The sequence below is a fragment of the Phoenix dactylifera genome, chromosome 10, assembly GCF_009389715.1.
Source record: "Phoenix dactylifera cultivar Barhee BC4 chromosome 10, palm_55x_up_171113_PBpolish2nd_filt_p, whole genome shotgun sequence".
Taxonomy (NCBI): Eukaryota; Viridiplantae; Streptophyta; class Magnoliopsida; order Arecales; family Arecaceae; genus Phoenix; species Phoenix dactylifera.
This window is the reverse complement of record NC_052401.1, coordinates 2,012,200-2,030,622: the sequence shown is the minus strand read 5'-3', so window position 1 is coordinate 2,030,622 and position 18,423 is coordinate 2,012,200. Positions and strand designations below refer to the sequence as shown.

The 18,423-nt window shown below is 37.9% G+C and overlaps 1 protein-coding gene across 4 annotated transcripts; it reads left to right on the top strand.

Moving 5' to 3' along the window:
- Positions 1 to 437: 437 nt before the first annotated feature.
- On the top strand, positions 438 to 16,684 carry LOC103703112 (OVARIAN TUMOR DOMAIN-containing deubiquitinating enzyme 6-like). 4 transcript variants are annotated; one of them, XM_008785829.4, is made up of 9 exons: positions 438 to 615; positions 847 to 1,844; positions 6,062 to 6,220; positions 11,152 to 11,229; positions 13,333 to 13,411; positions 13,505 to 13,650; positions 14,174 to 14,239; positions 16,007 to 16,181; positions 16,291 to 16,684. In XM_008785829.4, the coding sequence occupies exons 2-9, from the start codon at positions 1,170 to 1,172 to the stop codon at positions 16,536 to 16,538; spliced, it is 1,626 nt and encodes a 541-aa protein (XP_008784051.2). In that variant the 5' UTR covers positions 438 to 615; positions 847 to 1,169; the 3' UTR covers positions 16,539 to 16,684. The 4 variants fall into 4 exon arrangements, with proteins under 4 accessions (XP_008784051.2, XP_008784052.2, XP_008784048.2 ...); XM_008785830.4 differs by having other exon boundaries at positions 6,059 to 6,220; positions 16,297 to 16,684; XM_008785826.4 differs by having other exon boundaries at positions 6,059 to 6,220.
- The last annotated feature ends 1,739 nt before the right edge of the window (positions 16,685 to 18,423 follow it).

The following is an 18,423-nucleotide window of genomic DNA, read 5'->3' as shown; positions in this document are numbered from 1 at the left end:
CCATCTTTCGGTGGGCGTTATAACCGCCGTTTTAACGGTGCAGAAAAAAAAAGGATAGTATTTAACAACTATTATTTGGCTATTGCACCATTTGCATTCTAAAATTATTTTCAAAAATTAATTTTCCAAATTTACACACTAGAAGAGTTATCACGACTAAAAAAAAAAAAAATTCTTTATTACTTGAACAATAATCCAAATCATGCATGAAAGAAAAAAAAAAAAAAATCAACAATAGTAATGAATAAGACTTGTCGGAATCTTGTGTTGTTATTTCCGGTGTAACGGTCGTTAACCGTTCCGTCTTATATCTAACGTGATTTAATTATCTCGGTGTTATCGAGAAGGTGTGACCCCTATTTACCGCTATAAAAGCCGAAGCAGCCCCTCAAGCACCCAAATCGTTTTCTCCCCGTCATTCTCTTTTCCGAGCGTCTCCTTTTTCTTTTTTTCTCTTCCGCCTCCTGTCACTCTCCTTCTGGCCTTCTCTCCTTTAAAGAGCTCGAACCCTCTTCCATTTCTCCACAAACGCGGGGAATCGATTCGGAGCCAGCACGAATTCTTCGATCGCTTCCCGTGGAAAAGATCTCGGCGCCTCTGCGGAACCACCCAAAGGTAACCACCGTCGAGTCCTTCTGATTCGTTTCTTTCCTTGTTCGTCAACCGGATTCTTGACGGGTTTTAGGGTTTGTCTCCGGATTTCTGTTCCGTTTTTTTTCCCTCCTGGTTTAGTTTGGGTTTCTTGATGAGGTTCCGGATGTTCTGGAGGGTGCTTTCTTTTATTATTTTTTTTCTTGTTCTTGTTTTTTGTTTGGGCTGAGATTTATGGATGTAGGGTTTTGACAGGGGAATTGGTGAGTTTTCTTGGGGTTGCTGGGGCCTTTCTTGGGGTGAATTAAGGTTTTGATACAGAGGGGATTTATTCTTGGTGGTTCGAGTGGAAGACAAGGGCTTTGGTCTGATGAGAATTGATAGGGGGATGCAGAGACTGGACTACGGGGAGGAGAGCGTGCTGGGCTGGAAGAAGTCGTTTAGCCAAGGGATTGGCACTGGGGCACCTAAGGTCAGAACTCGTGATAAAGGGATGATTAGGGCTTGGAGGCTCTGAGTTCTCAAAAAGTGGAGTAACGGAATTAAAAAAGAGGGATTAAGATTTTTTGCTGAACAAGATGACCCGAATCTTTGTCCAGCGAGGGTCGGCAGGTTCTTCCTCGAATGCTAATCGCCCTTCCTCTACTTCACTGCCTCAACCTTCGGCAGCACAGGCTGCCTCGACCTCGAAGGAGGAGGAGCAAGACAAGGAAGTCCTTCAAGAACCAGGTGTGGTAGGTGAGATCATAGAGCACTGTGGGAGTTCTGAGGACAAAGACACAAAGAATGATGAGCTTCTGCCTGAAAGTTCTCAGGGCATCAGAATTGAAAGTGGGCCTAATCAGCGTGTCGATGACAAGGAAGAATCTTTAAAAGATGATGCCTTGGATTCTGCAGTTCTGGAGGAAGAATTGGGTGAGCTTCACCCGTCTGAGCATTCAGACCATGATGAATCAGTGCGTTCTGGTGTTGGGTCTTCCCAGATTGTTACAGGAGGTTCCTACCCTCCACCTCCTCCAGTGCCCCCTCCAAAACCTCCTGCAGCAAATATGAGCTCAAGGAGAATGGGTTTGGGGTGTTTGAATAGTGTGAGGATCGGCCCTTCCAGAAGGACATCAGGATGGCCTGTGGTCTCAACCCGGCCATCACCATCAGGTTCTCGGCCTTCTTCTCCCAGGTCATATGGTGAAGGCGAAGGTTACAACAGTGCAGATGAACAGAGCCCTTGTTATGTTTCCTCGCATGATGATGCAGTAAGATCAGTTCCATTGCAATTTGATTATGAACTTGGTCATTTGGCTGAATTTATCAACTGCAGTATTTATGACAAAGGATAATTATTTCAAGCTTGCTATGCATTGATGTCCTGACATTTTTATCCACTGTATCATGGCAGGTTGAAATCCCTATTGTCCTTCTAGGAGTTATTTCACTTTTACACATACTTGCTGAATTCCTTTGCTAAAAATATTTAGTTGTAACTGTATATTTATTGCTATTATTTTTATGCCTTTGTATCTGGGTAAGGAAATTTTGATGATGGTGATTGGTGAAGCCAAGAGATTCAGATGGGTGAATATAGTTCCCTATGAAGCTCGATCTAAGGCAGGGTCCTTAGCGAGGCATTGAATTAGTAGCTCTGGCCAATTCAGTCTGGCTTATAAATTTCCATCAGCTACGGTTCTTAAGTATGGTTGGTTCAGTATATATAATAGAAAGACTTGGAACATAAACATGACCGTAAACATGGAAATAGACATATCAATGTCTCATCTTATCGATACAGCTTGATGTGTTAAGCCTTTCCAAGATCAGGCTTCTAAAATAAAAGTATCTGTGGATTCCTTCTTGTTTTCAATATTTAGTTTCCAATCTTCCATTCTCCATTTCTCACCATATTTGTCTTGGGTTCTTGTGCATATAGCACTACTGAAGATCAGCATTTTGATTATTCTGATTTTAGTCTATTTTCTCCAACACAACATTTAGGGTTCTAGTGGCTGAAATTTTCTGAAAAAATATTCTTTAGTTGTTCACTCATTAACTTTTTCTTTTTCAATTCATGTTTTTCGACTTACCTATGTATAAATATTTTCCTTCTTGCAGCTGGTAGAAGCAGATGTTTAGGGACTTTGTTTTATAAATGAGATCAATCTATTTTCTACATTACTTCATTTGGGTTCTTGTTATGAATTTGATTACTGTTCAAGATGCCTTCTTGTTGACAATTGCACTTATTTGAGCTGCTGCCATCAATTTCATTGAAGTTGCATCTTTTATTTAGTTGGTACCATGAAAATCAATTGGACCTAGTACAAACCATTATCTAGGGATACTTTTCTCTCCTCCTTTTTTCCTTTTTCCTTTTTTTTTGGGTGGGGGGTGGGGATGGGGGGGATTTTGGTTGTGCACATTTAATTTAGGACCTCTCAAATTGTGCTTCAAAGCATATGTTCTGTTCTGATATCTTATACCAGCTCGATTTAGGGTATATATATCGTTGAAGATGCTTGGGCAATGACCAATATTTTTGCAAGCAACATGTATGCCTTCGAATTTTCATTTTTTTATTCAATACACAATCCTTTGCCTACAATGTATTATTCTTGTGGCTTCTGATCTGTTTGCTGAGTTTATTTACTTAAAGTGAGAGCAAGTGCAGATTATGTTTAGGTGTGTGGGTGAGCGGACGTGGAATTCAGAAATTTTATCATAAGTGTTTAGGGTGCGAGCATGCAATCTAGTTTCAGGAGAGATTCTGAACCTCTGCTGCACCCTGAGTAAAATTATCCAACTGCTAAAATGCTTAGTATTTCTTGCCACTTTTTAGTTGCAAATCTGGAAGAAAAGATAATTATTTACTTTGATACAGATCGATGCGCCTGTGATACTGTATCACATGGAGGTATGATGGGCATGTGAACATACTAAGAAGATAGTATGATTAATGGGAGAAGAGGTAAGTGGTAATTGTTATGCAGATTCCATCCCAATGGAAAAGACAAAATAACCAGTATTTAGAAAGAACAATGTTTTTAGTGTAAATAGGCTTTGATGAGCAGCAAAAAAATGCATGTTACATGTAAAGATATGTTATTGCCTTTTACTATAGATATCCATTGCACTATTGGATAATTTCTATATGTGGTTGTAACTTAAATTTTTTAATGAGTGAAGGATAGGTGACTAATTCATAGGGGATGAAATCCGTCCAAACATATTATAGGGAGGTTAAAGTTTTTCTGAATTTTGTTGCTATTACCAAGGTTTTAAGTCTCGGCGGGACGGGGGCGTCCCAACCATCCCGTCATGTTCCTGTGAGAAAATGGATTTGGGATTGGTCAAGACTCCGAAACCCATCCATGCAGGGAGAGAGGAAGAAAGTGGAAATAAAGAAAGGAAGGAAAGATGAAGAAAAGGAAAAAGTGAAAGGAAAGAATAAGAAAAAGAAAAGAAAGAAAGGAAATAAGAAGAAAAAGGAAGGAAAGAAAGGAAATAAGAAGAACAAGGAAAGAAGGAAAGGAAAGAAAGAAAGGAAGTGAGAAGAAAAAGAGGAAAGGGAGGAAAGAAGGAAGAAAGGAAAGAGAAAGAAGAAGAAAAAGGAAAAAGAAATAAAAAAAGGGATAAGAAATAGAAAAAAAAAAGGAAAGGAAAGACATGAAGGTAGAAAAAAAGAAAAGAAGAACGGAAAGAAGAAAAGAAAAAATGGAAAGAAAGGGAAAGAGACAGAGGATATATATCGGGATGGGGCGCGACAGCAAGGCATCCTATTACATTGAGAAACTGGGATAACCCCATCCCACGGGATCTAAAACCTTGGCTATTACATTCTTGGGTCAAAGGAGGTGAACATAGGGCATTGAAGGACCATTTTTTTCCATTTTGCTATCATTCTTCAGTTGTGGGGCTCTCTCTCTCTCTCTCTTTACACCATGTTTAATGGTCTCCTTTATATTTGAATTTTTAAGTGATTTAGGTAAGCGAATTTCAATTTTCAAATGTCTTCTTATGATATTAGTTGTGAGGGATGTACGACAAAAATAAATTGACTAGAAAGGGGTTGATAATAAGATATGAACCTGCTTCTTATATTAAAATGTGTTAAGTGGCAGATGACTTTTTTTAAGAAATAAAATTATTAATGATCTCAGCCAAGGTCCGCCGTATCGGTACCGGTAGGCATACCGGTGGCGGGCCGGACCGGTACGGTACCGGCCGGTATCGGTACAGTACCGGCCGGTAGCGCGAGCCAAAAACCACAGCGCCTCGCGCTGTGGTTCAATAAAAAAAAATTCGTACCGGTGCGAACCGGTACGAGGCCGGTACCAAGCGGTACCAGCCGGTACCGACTGGTACGGGCTCCGTACCGGCCAGTTCGCACAAGAAAACCGGAGATACCGGTTTTCTTGTGGTTCCGGTACCGGTCTAGGACCGGATCGGTACGTACCGGCCGGTACGGGCTGGTACGGCATTCCATGATCTCAGCTATAAAACTATTAATTTCCCACTACATTGTTCTTTATGCAGTTGTTGCACATGATGGAGCCCCAGCCTTTGTTTATCCATTTTTCAATATTCTTCAGTGTTAATGTTTCCTTCAATTGTTCTTTTCTCTTTTCTTGGTTCCCATCTTTTTTGTGGTTAGTTGAGGTCAAAGCTCAAGGATGCATGGGTGAGTACATATTATTATTTAACATGCTGATATTTCAGCGTGCCCAATAATTTTAGGTTGAAGTGTGAAGAACATATTAGTTTTTTGCTTGGGCAAAGGATAGCTGGATGGCCATGAATTACTTATGATTTCATATTCTGATTCATTCACTCTTGCTGCCCTTATTTGACAGCTATAGAGCTCCGATGTGTAATTCATGGTTCACTTTTGTTTTCTGGTTGTTGTTCTTAGCATTTTGCAAGGTGCTTGTCAGTATTGTCACAGAAAGGGGACTGATCAGCTGTTAGTGATGGAATATCTACAATCTTCACCTGCTATTGCTTCAAATAGAATTAAAAATTCCTTTCAGATAAACAAAATAATTGTTTTTGGGGCGTGGTATTAGATAACAGTCCAAGCTTTCTGATAGGCAGAAGTTCTGAACTGTGATTCGAATTATTTGAGTTTATTGGTGGGGTTACTCATCTCCTAGGAAAGCAGCTTTGGTTATGAATCTAGCACTTGGCTTCATTCTAGATGTTTCCACTGTTGAACAAAGAGCTGGAATTATGTCATTAGTTTGTAGGTTTTGCTAGACGCAGGCAACCAAGTTTTGGAATGTTGTTATTGTAATCAATGGGCATATATTCATGCAACATTTTTCAGGCTAAGGAATCCAGATGAACAGCGCAGATTTATATGTCCATTTGATCATTCATGTCTTTTATCCTTTCCATCAAATGAGCTTCCCTTTTCATATCTCTTGGGCTCGTATATGTTTTGGGATCTAACCATAACATGATTATTTTGTTTCAGCAGAGAGAACAACGATTTGAACTTGAGATAAGACGAACAAAGGGATTTGAAGTCAAAAAAATGTTGGAGGATGGAAATTGTTTATTCCGTGCAGTGGCTGATCAAGTTTATGGTGATCCAGAAGCATATGATATGGCGAGGCAAATGTGCATTGATTATATGGTAAGTGTTTGTACCAATCAAATGTGATGTTTGAGGCGAGCAAATGTGTGTTGATTGTATGGTAAGTCTTTGTACCAATCGTATGTGTTTGTCTTGTGAACAGTAGTAGGCTCCCAGTTTTCTTACTTCTTAGGTATGTCAGGGATTTATACTATAGTTAATGGTGATTTGTGGGGCCATTGCTTGGTGCAGTGGTAAAGGCTTGGGCTGACAAGTGCAATGGCACGGGTTCAAGACCCGGGGCAGCCACTTTGTGTCAAAAAAAGGCCAAAGGCTAGGTTTGTCCATGGTTCACCCTTCTCAGGACCTTGGATTATCAAGAACATAACTAGGTTATCTGGTTTAGTTAATGCTGACTTGTCAAGTTATACGAATAGAAGTTAGTATTTTTGTTCTCTTTTACATATGTCCGCATTTTAACTAACATTGTAGAGATGGTGCACATGCACTGACACATAAAATGGATTGCTGTTGGCCAGCTGTCATGTTACCTTGGTTTGGTCATAGTTAACTAATTCATTAATGACTAAAGAAAATTGATTTATAGATGATTTTTCTTGTAGTACTATTTGCTCTAATACGAAAAGGGGGGGCTAATCAGGAAATTTATAAGAAACATTTTTCTAATAATTTCTGGATTGTTAAATCACTTTTATCATTCTTCTTTTCTTTATTTTTTTCAATGTTGTTTCTCATATATCTTGATGAATAAAACCATTTTATTAAAAAAATTATGATAAATCATGATAAATTTTGGTATTAAATGCATGAATAGAACTCAACTTCTTTAGAAAGAACTAGTTGTCAGTTATGAGCCCGAACAGGAACTAAGTGAACAAATGAACCTACTACCTAGGTAATCATGGTTTGGTAAAATACTGATTTATTATATAAGGAATAAGTTTATTATCAAAAACAAGAGGCTATGCATTTCACGAACTGTTAAATGAATTTATCGAGGTATAAAAACAAATTTAAATGAACCTAGGTAATCATGGTCTGGTAAAATATTGATTTCTTATATAAGGAATAAGTTCATCAAAAACAAGAGGCTTTGCATTTCAAGAATTGTCTTAGCATTAAACAAATTTATCGAGGTATTCAAACAAATTAAGGATCATGGTCTTTGAGATCAATAAATCTTGATCATAGTTTATCATAGTTCATGGTTGCATTCTAGTTTCGAAAATGCTATTTTATTGCCGGTGCATGTATGGATGTGTGATCCAATCTTTTCTTCATGCCATTTTTTGCTGTCCATGCATCAATAAAGAGGCGACGACTATCGTGCCGCAAACTCACCACATCAGCTGGATACCAGACATGGCCACATATCTTATAGGGTATGGTCCCATGAAATATGTAAGGCCTCAAAAAAAAACCCTACAAAAAGCTTTTAAAATTGGAGACAACATAATCTCTTTTTTGAACATTAGAATAAAATATTAAGTCAAACATAATTTTAATATTCTGTTCATAAATTTTAAAGTAATGACCTTCGTTGTCAACATTCATATCTGAAAATACAAACTATTAAACTGAATCGTCCAAGTTGCAAAATATCTAAAATAATAAATAAATCCTAAAAATTCAACTAGTACTCAATTCTGCTGATCTCTTCATATCTTTTGTAGCATAATCCTAAGCAGCTCTAGGTATTATGCTTCTCTGAAAATCAATAAAGAGAGAGTCTGAGCTCGAATGCTCGGTAAGCATCCCATGACTCACGAACACATTATACGCATATAGTAGATAATATGAATGTAAACCATAATTAGGCATACAATGTCATAAAATACTGACATAATTCATTAAAATTTTCATCGACAATCAAATACAACCATAATTATCCCTGTACAATTTGCAAGCAAAATTCATATCAGTTATCTATTAGTTCAATATCCCATGTCACAATTTTCCATTAATAAAATAACTCAGTCCGCAATGAAAGATCAAAAGCTATCCCCCTGTTTGGTCTAAATCCATGGTCTCGTTTTCATCCTGTTGCTAGGCATCGATTGTCATATTTTCAGTCCACGGTGGGCATTGATATTGCCACCTTTCTAGCCTGTGACCGAGCATTAATATTGCCATGTTTCTAGCTCGTGATGGGGTATCGATATTGCCATGTTTCAAGTCTATGATGTGGCATCAATATTGCTGCATTTTCAACTCGCGATAGGGCATTGGTATTGCCATATTTCTAGCCTGTGATGGGGCAGCAACAAGGCCATATTTCCATTCCATGACAAGGCATCAATAATACATGGCTAGTTCAAAACTCAAAATTAATGCAATCATGTTGCTTTATATTTTAAACACTTCAAATTAAATTTTTATGCATGTCAGGGTTTAATTCTTAACTTTTAAAATAAAACTCCAAGTTGAAAGTTCTTTTTCTATCAAAATAATTTTAAAGCCAGAACCATTCAGAGAAACACTTATACACAGTGAAAATAATCAACTGTGTTCTTTATAGCAAACATATGTGTATTCAAAACAAAGATATATAATATGAAGGGAGCATGTGGGACTTACCTTAACTAATCCAAATCTAGCTATGCAATCAAATCACCTAAATATAATAAATTGAATTAACATTAGTATTTAACAAATTATACTAACTTAATTATTTTCATAAAAATAAGGCATCAACATCTATTGCCTATAACCAATACAAGACAACTGCATCAATTAGCTATCTAATTAATCCTTTTTTTCTTACCATCAAAAGTTCATAACTTCATTTCTTAATTTCTAAAACCAACTCTAGCCCTAGGATTTTCCCTACTTACCATAAATCATGCTACTATCATAAATTATTATAAGAAAAGGCTAAAAATTATCTTAATTACGGACTTGCTTAGAAGATGGGGCCTCAAGCTCAAGTTCTCCTTGTCAATAAATTGGTCTTCTCCTATATGGTTCCAATTATATAAAAGATAACTCCTATATGGTTCCAATTATATAAAAAATAACTAGGGAAACCATGAATGTTTGAGTGAGAAAATTACGGAAGAAAGAGTATTGAAGAGGGGTAGGAGGAAGAAGAAAGGGGCGGCGGCGGTTGGAATAGAGTGTGAAGAAAAAGAGAGAAAAGGAGAGGGGGAAAGAGGGGTGGTGGAGCTTACCTGAGAGTAAGAAGAGAGCAGAGATGGTTTTGTGTATCTCGAGGAGAGAAGGAAATAAACAAAGAAAGCAAGAAAGAGAGAGAGCATGGAAGAATAGAGGAGCTGCTCTACATGGAGATAAAAAATATAATCGGGAGGTGGGGGAGTCCAGATTGGGGTCAGAGTCTTTCCCTTCCCCCTCTCAACCTTTCCAGAAAAAAAGAAAACAGGAGATGAGGGAGTTCGGCTTTGGTTGGAGTCCTCCCTTCCCCTTCGCTCATCCCTTCCTAGAAAAGAAATGGGAGGTGGGGGAGTTCGACTTGGTTGGAGTATTCCCCTCCTCTTGCTTGTTCTTAACTGGAAGAGATAATGGTTCTGTGATTGTCGAGCTAATCAAATAATTAAAAAAACTATGAAGGCATACTAAATTGACTCTTAGTTGTTAACAATTAAGGATTATCAAAGGGGTTGAAATTAGGCAATTATAGTTTCATATTTGGAAATAACAAAGACTTCGCTTGCAGTAGTTCTTTTGTTTAAGATTTTTACTCATGAAATCCTAGCTCACAGGGGCAGGCATAAATATGTCCTGTTACGGATTCTCAGTTAAGATTTTTTCTCATCTTCTATTCATAATTTCAACGAAAAAAAGGACAAAGCTGATATTTAAATATCAAAACCAAGTACAAGTAATCTGGATTTGCAAATGTACCCTGAGCATATAATCTTGTGGCTTTCGCATTTTATTTAGTTTAATATTGATGGTGAGCTTGTGTATTCTTATGAAACACTGCTTTAAATTTGGCATTTGGTTATAAAGTGGTTGTGGCCACATTATCTTACTGTTTCATCCATTTGTTTCTTTCTCTTTCTTTTCTTTCTTTTTGCAATAAGGCAATTTTGGTGATTGGATCAAGGTTTAATTTGATTGTTCATATTGAAGAATTAAGAGTGCTTCGTTTATCATGTTTCCTATTTAAGTGGAGAATGATATGGAATTAGTCATTTTAATTCAATCTTTTTGAATTATACTGCTCTGTATGTTCCATTGTTACTAGATCCTTGCCAGATCTGATCAGTTCTTATGATTGCATTTTGTTATTTGATTGTATTCGAGAGTTTCTTTTTAAAGTTTACATCTTTCACTAGTTACAACACTCCTGGTTGATTGTCATTAATGGCAACAAACTAGTTTTGCATGAATGTCGATAATTAACAAAATTTACTTCTTTTGGTAGTTTTATCTGTATTTGTTGGTGATTTATGATCACTAACTTGGAAATGAATAAATCTCGTGACTTCTGTAGAAATATTTATATATAATAGAGAATCAACATTTCTTGTATTTATTATTTTAAACTTCTTCGGGTCTTACAAGTTAAGATTTTGATTTAATCCATTATTTATTAATTAAGTTTTTTTTGGAACACCGTTCATTTGTGCCAAGATCAGGTATTGGAAAACTATTTTTTCTTTTCAAGTATCACTATGCAGTTTGGTGAGATTGTACTGATGATGTGTTTTATAGATCGTGCTTTCTTTACTATTGATTGTTAATTGGTTTTAATCTTCACTTTTTCCAGTCACATTTGGGGTCATCATCATAGGCAAATGCTCGGCAAGGAGCATAAAAAAGTGTGTGCCCTGTTAAGGATTTGTGAATTGTAGAGTCATCACATAGAAACAGGAAAATGAATGATGTGATCTTGTGCATAGGGAATCTGAGGGCATGACAAGGATGATTTATTATTTAGTGTTGGTGACTTGGTGGCATGTTCTTTTGCAATTTGTGGAGAATCACATTTTTTTATGTTTTTGTAGGAAAAAGAAAGAGGTCATTTCTCTCAGTTCATTACTGAAGGTTTTACATCATACTGTAAGAGGAAAAGGCGGGACAAGGTATCTTATCTCTCTTTTAATCTATGTGTGTGTTGGCAACCACCTGTTATTGTTAGACACTATATTGCTCTTGTATTAGATTTAGCATTTACCCTCCATTTCACACCTCTGAGGAGCACCTAACATTCTTCCTGATACCCATATGATTAAGTGAGCAAAAGGTTTAGCTTAATGTGACCATGATACCTGACAACTAGGTGCACCTTAACTTTAAGGCAAACACATGATGTTCTTATTATAAGAATTGCTAGGAGCAGGCAAAAAATAGGCCCACCACTCTGACTGCAAATAACACAAATTGCCTGAAGATGTTTGGGTAAATGCATTTACTACAAAACTTTCATACCCTACTTGATCATCAAAGAACCATTTACCCAACAATTTTCAATCATTCTGTTCATTTACATGTCAGTAGCACATCACATCTCTTTTACATATATTCCATGAGAGTAGCTTAAGCGATCATGGAAGAAATGACTTAAGTAAATTTTGCCATACCGGTCAGTACCGTACCGTACCATTCTGGCACCAAACCGGTACTCAGTCTCATACTGTACGATACTCAATACACCTCGCTGTCTTGTACCTTATTGCGTACTGACATTGTACTAGGATGGTACTTGTGTAAGGTTCGGTACCGAGATGACAAATCTTGGACTTAACTATCTACGAACTACTCTAGTTGACCATTTCTAAATTTCGATACTTCGTGACAAATACTAATTTGACCACTCTTTTGGGCTACATTAACATATGTTTAAATCAGCAAAATAATGATACCAACAATCTCATGAAATGAACATCTAATAATCATAAAAATGCTGAATGTTATAGTCGACTCTCCCTTAGGAGGTTGTACTCGTATGTCTTTCTTCAGTTGTTATGCCTTGTCGGGTTGACTTGAGCGAGCAACTTAGGAGGATCGATATAGTTCTCTCCTTGCAGCTAAGCATGAAATGCAACATTTCACATGCACCACCAATAGATGGGTTGGTATCTTGAATAATCTTGAGTGGAGGAAAAGGGAAGAAGGGATAGCAGGGAGAGGTTGAGAAAACAAGCTTTTCACATGATCTCTAGATGCGGCTCCTCTGTGTTTTAACTTTTAACTTGTTGCTGCAGAAATGGGTTGTGCAAGTGACATGAAGTCTTGTGCAAGCAACATAACACCTGAGAGCTATGTGACTGCATATCTGAGACTCAGGATGCCTCTGTTCAGTTTGAGTACCATCAAAATTTTATGCATCAGCCTAGCTGCTTGTGACATCTTATCTCTAGAAATTTGAGTAGAATTAAGTATTATTATCTTCATTCATCTCAGTAATGCAACATTGCTGTGAAAACATATGTTCACCGTACCGACGTACCGGTGCAGTCTGGTACCGGTACGGTACCAGTATCGAACCGAGCCGGACCGGTACCATTCTAAAAGTGCCATAGCACGTGGCACTTAGCGCATGGAAGAACACCCCGTACCGGTGCGAACCGAGCCGGTTCGCACCGGTACAAGCCATGAACCGATCGGTTCCGACCCAGACTGGGTGGGAACCGATTTCAATAGCCATACCGTACCGGTGCCTATCAGCACGGGTACATTACGAGCTGAACAGACCATGCCTATGATGCTTTCTTATACATGTCAAGCTATGCTACCCCTGAAATTGTTGGCTTTGAAAGTCTTGCTCTAGGCTTTCTGAGCTTTAGTTTATCCTACCACGAGCTTGTACCAGTCGGTTTAGCAAACCATGGCTATGATGCTCTCTTATACATGTCAAGCTATGCTACCCCAGAAATTGTTGGCTTTGAAAGTCTTTCTCTAGGCTTTCTGAGCTTTAGTTTATCCTACCATGAGCTTGTCATGAGTGCTTGCAAAGTAAAAGTATCAAATCTGGTAAAAAAACATTAAGGGTTATCATCATAATATTGTCAGTCTAATTTATAAATGCTAAAGGATATTTGGAGTTAATTCTTCACACTTTTGTCAGTGTATTATAGGGTCTTATCAAATGGAAATATTTATGTCCATAGAAAATGATGTTTGAACTTTAAATTATTTACTGTTTGTTTGGCTGTGAAATTCATTGATTGACTAGCTTTTAATAGGTCTATGGAAATAATGTGGAGATCCAGGCCTTTGCTGAGATGTATAATCGTCCTATTCATATCTATTCCTACAGCACAGGTATGATTTTGTTCTCGGATTATCATTTTTGTTGCCCATTCTACTGTAATATTGTTTACAATCACCTTCTAAGTGTTGTGGTTTTATATCCAGAACCTATTAACATCTTTCAAGGAAGCTATAACACAGATGTGCCTCCCATTCGGTTAAGTTACCATCATGGCAATCATTACAATTCACTTGTTGATCCATGCCGATTAACAGTTGGTGCAGGCCTTGGATTTAGCAGTCTTCGCGGGGTGAGTTCTTCCAAAATGGTCTCTTGTAGGAGCATGGGTCTTTGTTGACTCATATTATTGTGTCTTATCTTAAACCCAGCTTTTTTTCCATTTTCTTTGACATATGATAATATAAATTAATGGGGAATGGTTGGGCAGTTTTTAACATTGTTGGTTATAAATGTTTTCTCTTGATATCTTTCAACTGGTTAGCTGGACTGCTTTTTCCTTGTTCCAGCAGATTTTTTATTAATTACGCTTTGGCGTCTGCATTCATTTAGAATGCTCGTTTTACAAGTTCATTTTTTCCATTTTCTTTGACATATGATAATATAAATTAATGGGGAATGGTTGGGCAGATTTTAACATTGTTGGTTATAAATGTTTTCTCTTGATATCTTTCAACTGGTTAGCTGGACTGCTTTTTCCTTGTTCCATCAGATTTTTTATTAATTACACTTTGGCATCTGCATTCATTTATAATGCTTGTTTTACAAGTTCTATTGCTTCTTTTACCTGATTGACCTCCTTTTCTCTTCTGAAGATAAACATTGATAAGGACCAGGTGAAAGCTGCTATCAAAGCCCAGCAAGACCAGCAGATTGATAATGTAATAATGCTTCTCTAAGTTTGCTTTGTTATTCGTTTTGTGTTGTGTTAGAGGTGTTAGTTTAGGAGCACATGTTTGACTACTCTGTATTATTCAAAATGAATATATGGTAAATTAGTTTTTCAATGAAGCTTCTAAATTTTTCTAATCTAAATCCATATTATTTGCTTCAAGCTTATCTCGCCATCGGTTGTTCACTGAGTTTCTCCATCTGCATCTAGGGATAGCTTTTAAATTACCTTCTGCAGTGATTACATGATCTTGCTCTATAAATGATACGAAATGGCTTGTAATCTTTTCACATGTAGAAATCATTTTACATGCTGCTGCTGACTTAGTGATAAGCTAGCCATTGTATTACATCATTAGTTTTGAATATTTGTAGATTTTGGTTTTTGCTCTTTTTTTTTTAAGCAAAAATGGTCAGCCCATTGCTGTAAGGTTATAAAATATGGTACTGTTTCTGATTAAATCCTTCTTTTAATTCCCTTTGAATGTTCTGTTATTGATATAAACATTTACGACTACTCTAGACCGTATGCTTGGAGATGGAGGAAATGGCAAATGGTTAGATCATAATTACCTAATTCATTAAAGCAGAAGCAAATTGCGGACTGATACAAATTAAAATGGTTCATAGCACAGTTTGCTGCAATTAAAAAAATGAGTGCATTAGAAATACTATGTAAGTTTTTATTTATTAAATTCCCAGATGTAGCAACTCTCCTTGTTTAGCTCCTTCTAACTCTCCAAAACTTCTATATCATCATTTAACTCATTTATCTTAGACAAGTCCAAGCTAATTTATCAACAAAATTTCATAAACCAAGATAGAGTTTGATATTAATTATTTAAATTGTAAAAATGAATTTTCTCATCCTGCTCAACAAACCAATTAACTAAGGAAGACTGAATTGCAAATTTATGAATGTGAACCTGAACTGAGCAAACTGATTGGGCCCGATACATAGTCAGTCATGTCCATCGTGACCCCAATTGTTACACAAGTTAACAATCCATTTATGTAGTCCACAAACACATATTTTGGATTGTGAGTTTACAATGTTCATACTTGCTCTAACTGCTCCATGTCAACCTATAAAGCTCATGTAAACTTTTAGTTAAAATGAGATATTCATCTCTAAAATAAAGGTATTACTTCTGTTCTTTGATTGTCCTTGGGGTGTTTTTTACAATTTAATGGATGTGAATAAGGCCTTCTATCCCACCAAGCTATTTGAGATCTACACCCTTTTCTTGGAGTCTAGCACTCTTTCCACAATTGTGTTATATTTATATTTGTTGGGGTCTCTGCCACCTTATCCTCAATATATGCAGAATAAGATGCAAGCTATGAGCCTCTCTTCTGGTGTGCTGAGGTGAAGTATGATGTGTGTTTAGCATATCAAAATGGCAATTTAGCTTGGAAGCTCAATCTCTTTGTTCAGATTTATTATGTTCATCCCCCCTTATTTGGATAGTTGAAAATTTAGGTTGTTTCGCTCGTCTGCAAGGTACATGGAGCGCAATTCACATATATGTTGCAACCCATCCATCTTCTTTTGAGTCAAAATTTCCATATACTTGATCAATATGGTGATCAAAGTAATTGACAAGGGACATATCTTATGCTTAAATTGCAGAATCTTGTCTTCAGAAAGTTTTAACATTTTGACATGACATGTTTGCCTTGTTGAGTCGCAACATGATATATTTCATACCAGCATCGATAGCCTGACAAATTCCTTCATAATAACCTAATGGCAGGCACTTCTAGCTGAGGGGCGCTTTTACTCTGATCTGGAGCTGACTGAGATGGAAATAGAACGCACGGTCATGGAAGCTTCACGAGCTGAATACCTAGCGGAGGAGAGGATGAAACAGCAGCTTGCTTATAGAGAATCTTCTACATCAGGAGCGGAACCATCATCTTCTGGAGCAAGTATGTTCATTTTGAACCACACTTCTACCAAGATTTGCAATTTACTTTCGGATGCTAAATATATTGATCTCTTTATCATGGTTGAACTAACATGCATCCTGTTGAGCAGCAACAGGGACGGAGTCATCCCGGGCAACATTGGAAGGTGGAAGTGAAAAGGCACTATCGTCTGACACAGTCCCCACCAGCAGCATGCAGGTGGCTCTGTCAATGGGTTTCAGCTATGTGCAGGTTATTGAAGCTTACAGCATGCTTGGTGATGATGTGGATTCCATGATCTGCTACCTGCTGGAGATGGGAGGTACTGGTGCTTCCCCTGGTGGTAGCAATCGTCATAAAGGGAAAGCAGCAGAATGAACGTTGGAGCACAGGGAATGAATGCCTAACAGAGTATTCATACAGTTAAACATGTAAAAAGAACTGCCTTTTGATACTGATAATGTTTCAGTAAACAGAATAAGTCCAATAAATGCTGACCTGGACGCATGGTTATGATGCTTCTCTGTGTTGGTTTAAATGATCATCATATTGTATCGACACAAAAGAAGAGAGAGGATCAGTGTGCAACTTAAATGGTTTGAGGATTTAAGGTTCAACCTTGGCTTTATGTCCTTCCCATAAAACAAAGCTAGCTACCTGTGGATAGCAAAAGAACTAGAGAGTTAGGTCTAAGAAAGATCTTCCAAGGGGCAGATATGGTGCAGAATAAAGTTGGTACTTTCTTATTGGAAGCCTCGTCCTAGTTCTCCGAGCAAAATCTTGTGTTGATCCGGTAAAACTTTCGTTGTCTGAGCAAAGCTCTGTTATTGTGTCACATCAGTTCCCAAAGTTGTTCTTGGTAGCATCTTTTCCTTTCAATCTCTTTCTTGTTGCTCCCGGCCTCAAAACCCTTTGATTTCATCGTAACATTGGCCGCCGGTTAAAATCATTTTGTGGCTGCTCAAAAATTTGAGCACCCAAGCGGCTCAGCTATCTTGCTTTCAGGATCACGAGGACGAAGGCATTCTCCTCAAATGGTCTCCTAAGTCACCGTAGAAGAGGGTAACCATTCCCCTCGGATGGTTCTTCGCGCGTCCTTGTGATGTCAGGCCCGGCTATCAGGGTAGATTAAAATCTGTCCCTTGGATTCCCTGATGTATTTTAAATGTTTTTAGAAAGGGAGATGATAAGGTTTTGGCATTTGCTTGTCGAGTTTTTGTCATCTCTACTAATTCCTTGCATCTTATAGGAAGGTTAGAAGGGCCCCTGGTAGAGTTTGCCAGGACGGCTTGCCTCGATCTTCAATGAAGAGGCCCTAATAGATCGGATATTTCTACAGAATGCTGTTAATGATATCGGTCTCGCAAGTAGGCATTATTATGGTTTGAGACACTGCCACCGTGAGTATGCAAAGAAATGAGCTCATGGTATGAAATTGTGAGCTGAAAGACTGCTACAATGTAACATAAATAAATAAATAAACTCTCACAAGTCAAAGATAACCATACAAAATATGTCACTAGGACGAGTATAGCATATCATCTCATGTATGATGAGCAAGAGACTTGTTGTGCCTTGTCCCATCGTAACGGTGAAGTAAAACTGCCACAATGTAAAATAAATAATAAATAAATAAATAAACTCTTACAAGTCAAAGATAACACCATACAACATCTGTCACTCAGACGAGTATAGCATATCGTCTCATGCCTACTGAGCAAGAGACTCGTTATAGGATCAGAGCCATCATGGGTGAGGATGGACTGCTGTCGGAGGACCTTGATACGATACGGAGGATATTGAAGTGCTTTTTCAGGGCTAGGTGGACTAAGCAGACTGGGAGCGAGAGCCCAGCAGATATACAGGCGCCATCAGTTAGGGTGTCGAAGGAGGATACTGCAACACTGATCAGGCCGATGACAGAGAGTGAGATTCGAGAGGTGGTGTGGTTCCTTGAGGGGGATAAGGCTCCGGGGCCGGATAGTTTTCCACTGCTATTTTTTCCGAGGTATTAGATGATAGTAGGACAAGATGTGATGGCGGCCATACAATAGTATTTCAGTACAGCCGTGATGTCCACAGATTGGCAAAGGACCTTTGTCACCTTGATACCGAAGCGGCAGGATGTTATTGAGCTGGATCATTTTCATCCAATTAGCCTGTGTACTACCTTGTACAAGGTTACGACGAAGATACTAGCAGTCAGACTGAGGGATATTCTTCCTAGACTTATCAGCCCGAAATAGGGGGCCTTTGTGGGTGG

What these genes read in the sequence shown, in the direction of transcription:
- LOC103703112 (XM_008785826.4), top strand. Translation starts at nt 1,170, where the DNA reads ATGACCCGAATCTTTGTCCAGCGAGGGTCGGCAGGTTCTTCCTCGAAT. An exon ending in AAATGTGCATTGATTATATG is followed by an intron (nt 6,221 to 11,151) that starts GTAAGTGTTTGT and finishes ATGTTTTTGTAG; the next exon opens with GAAAAAGAAAGAGGTCATTT. An exon ending in AGAGGAAAAGGCGGGACAAG is followed by an intron (nt 11,230 to 13,332) that starts GTATCTTATCTC and finishes AGCTTTTAATAG; the next exon opens with GTCTATGGAAATAATGTGGA.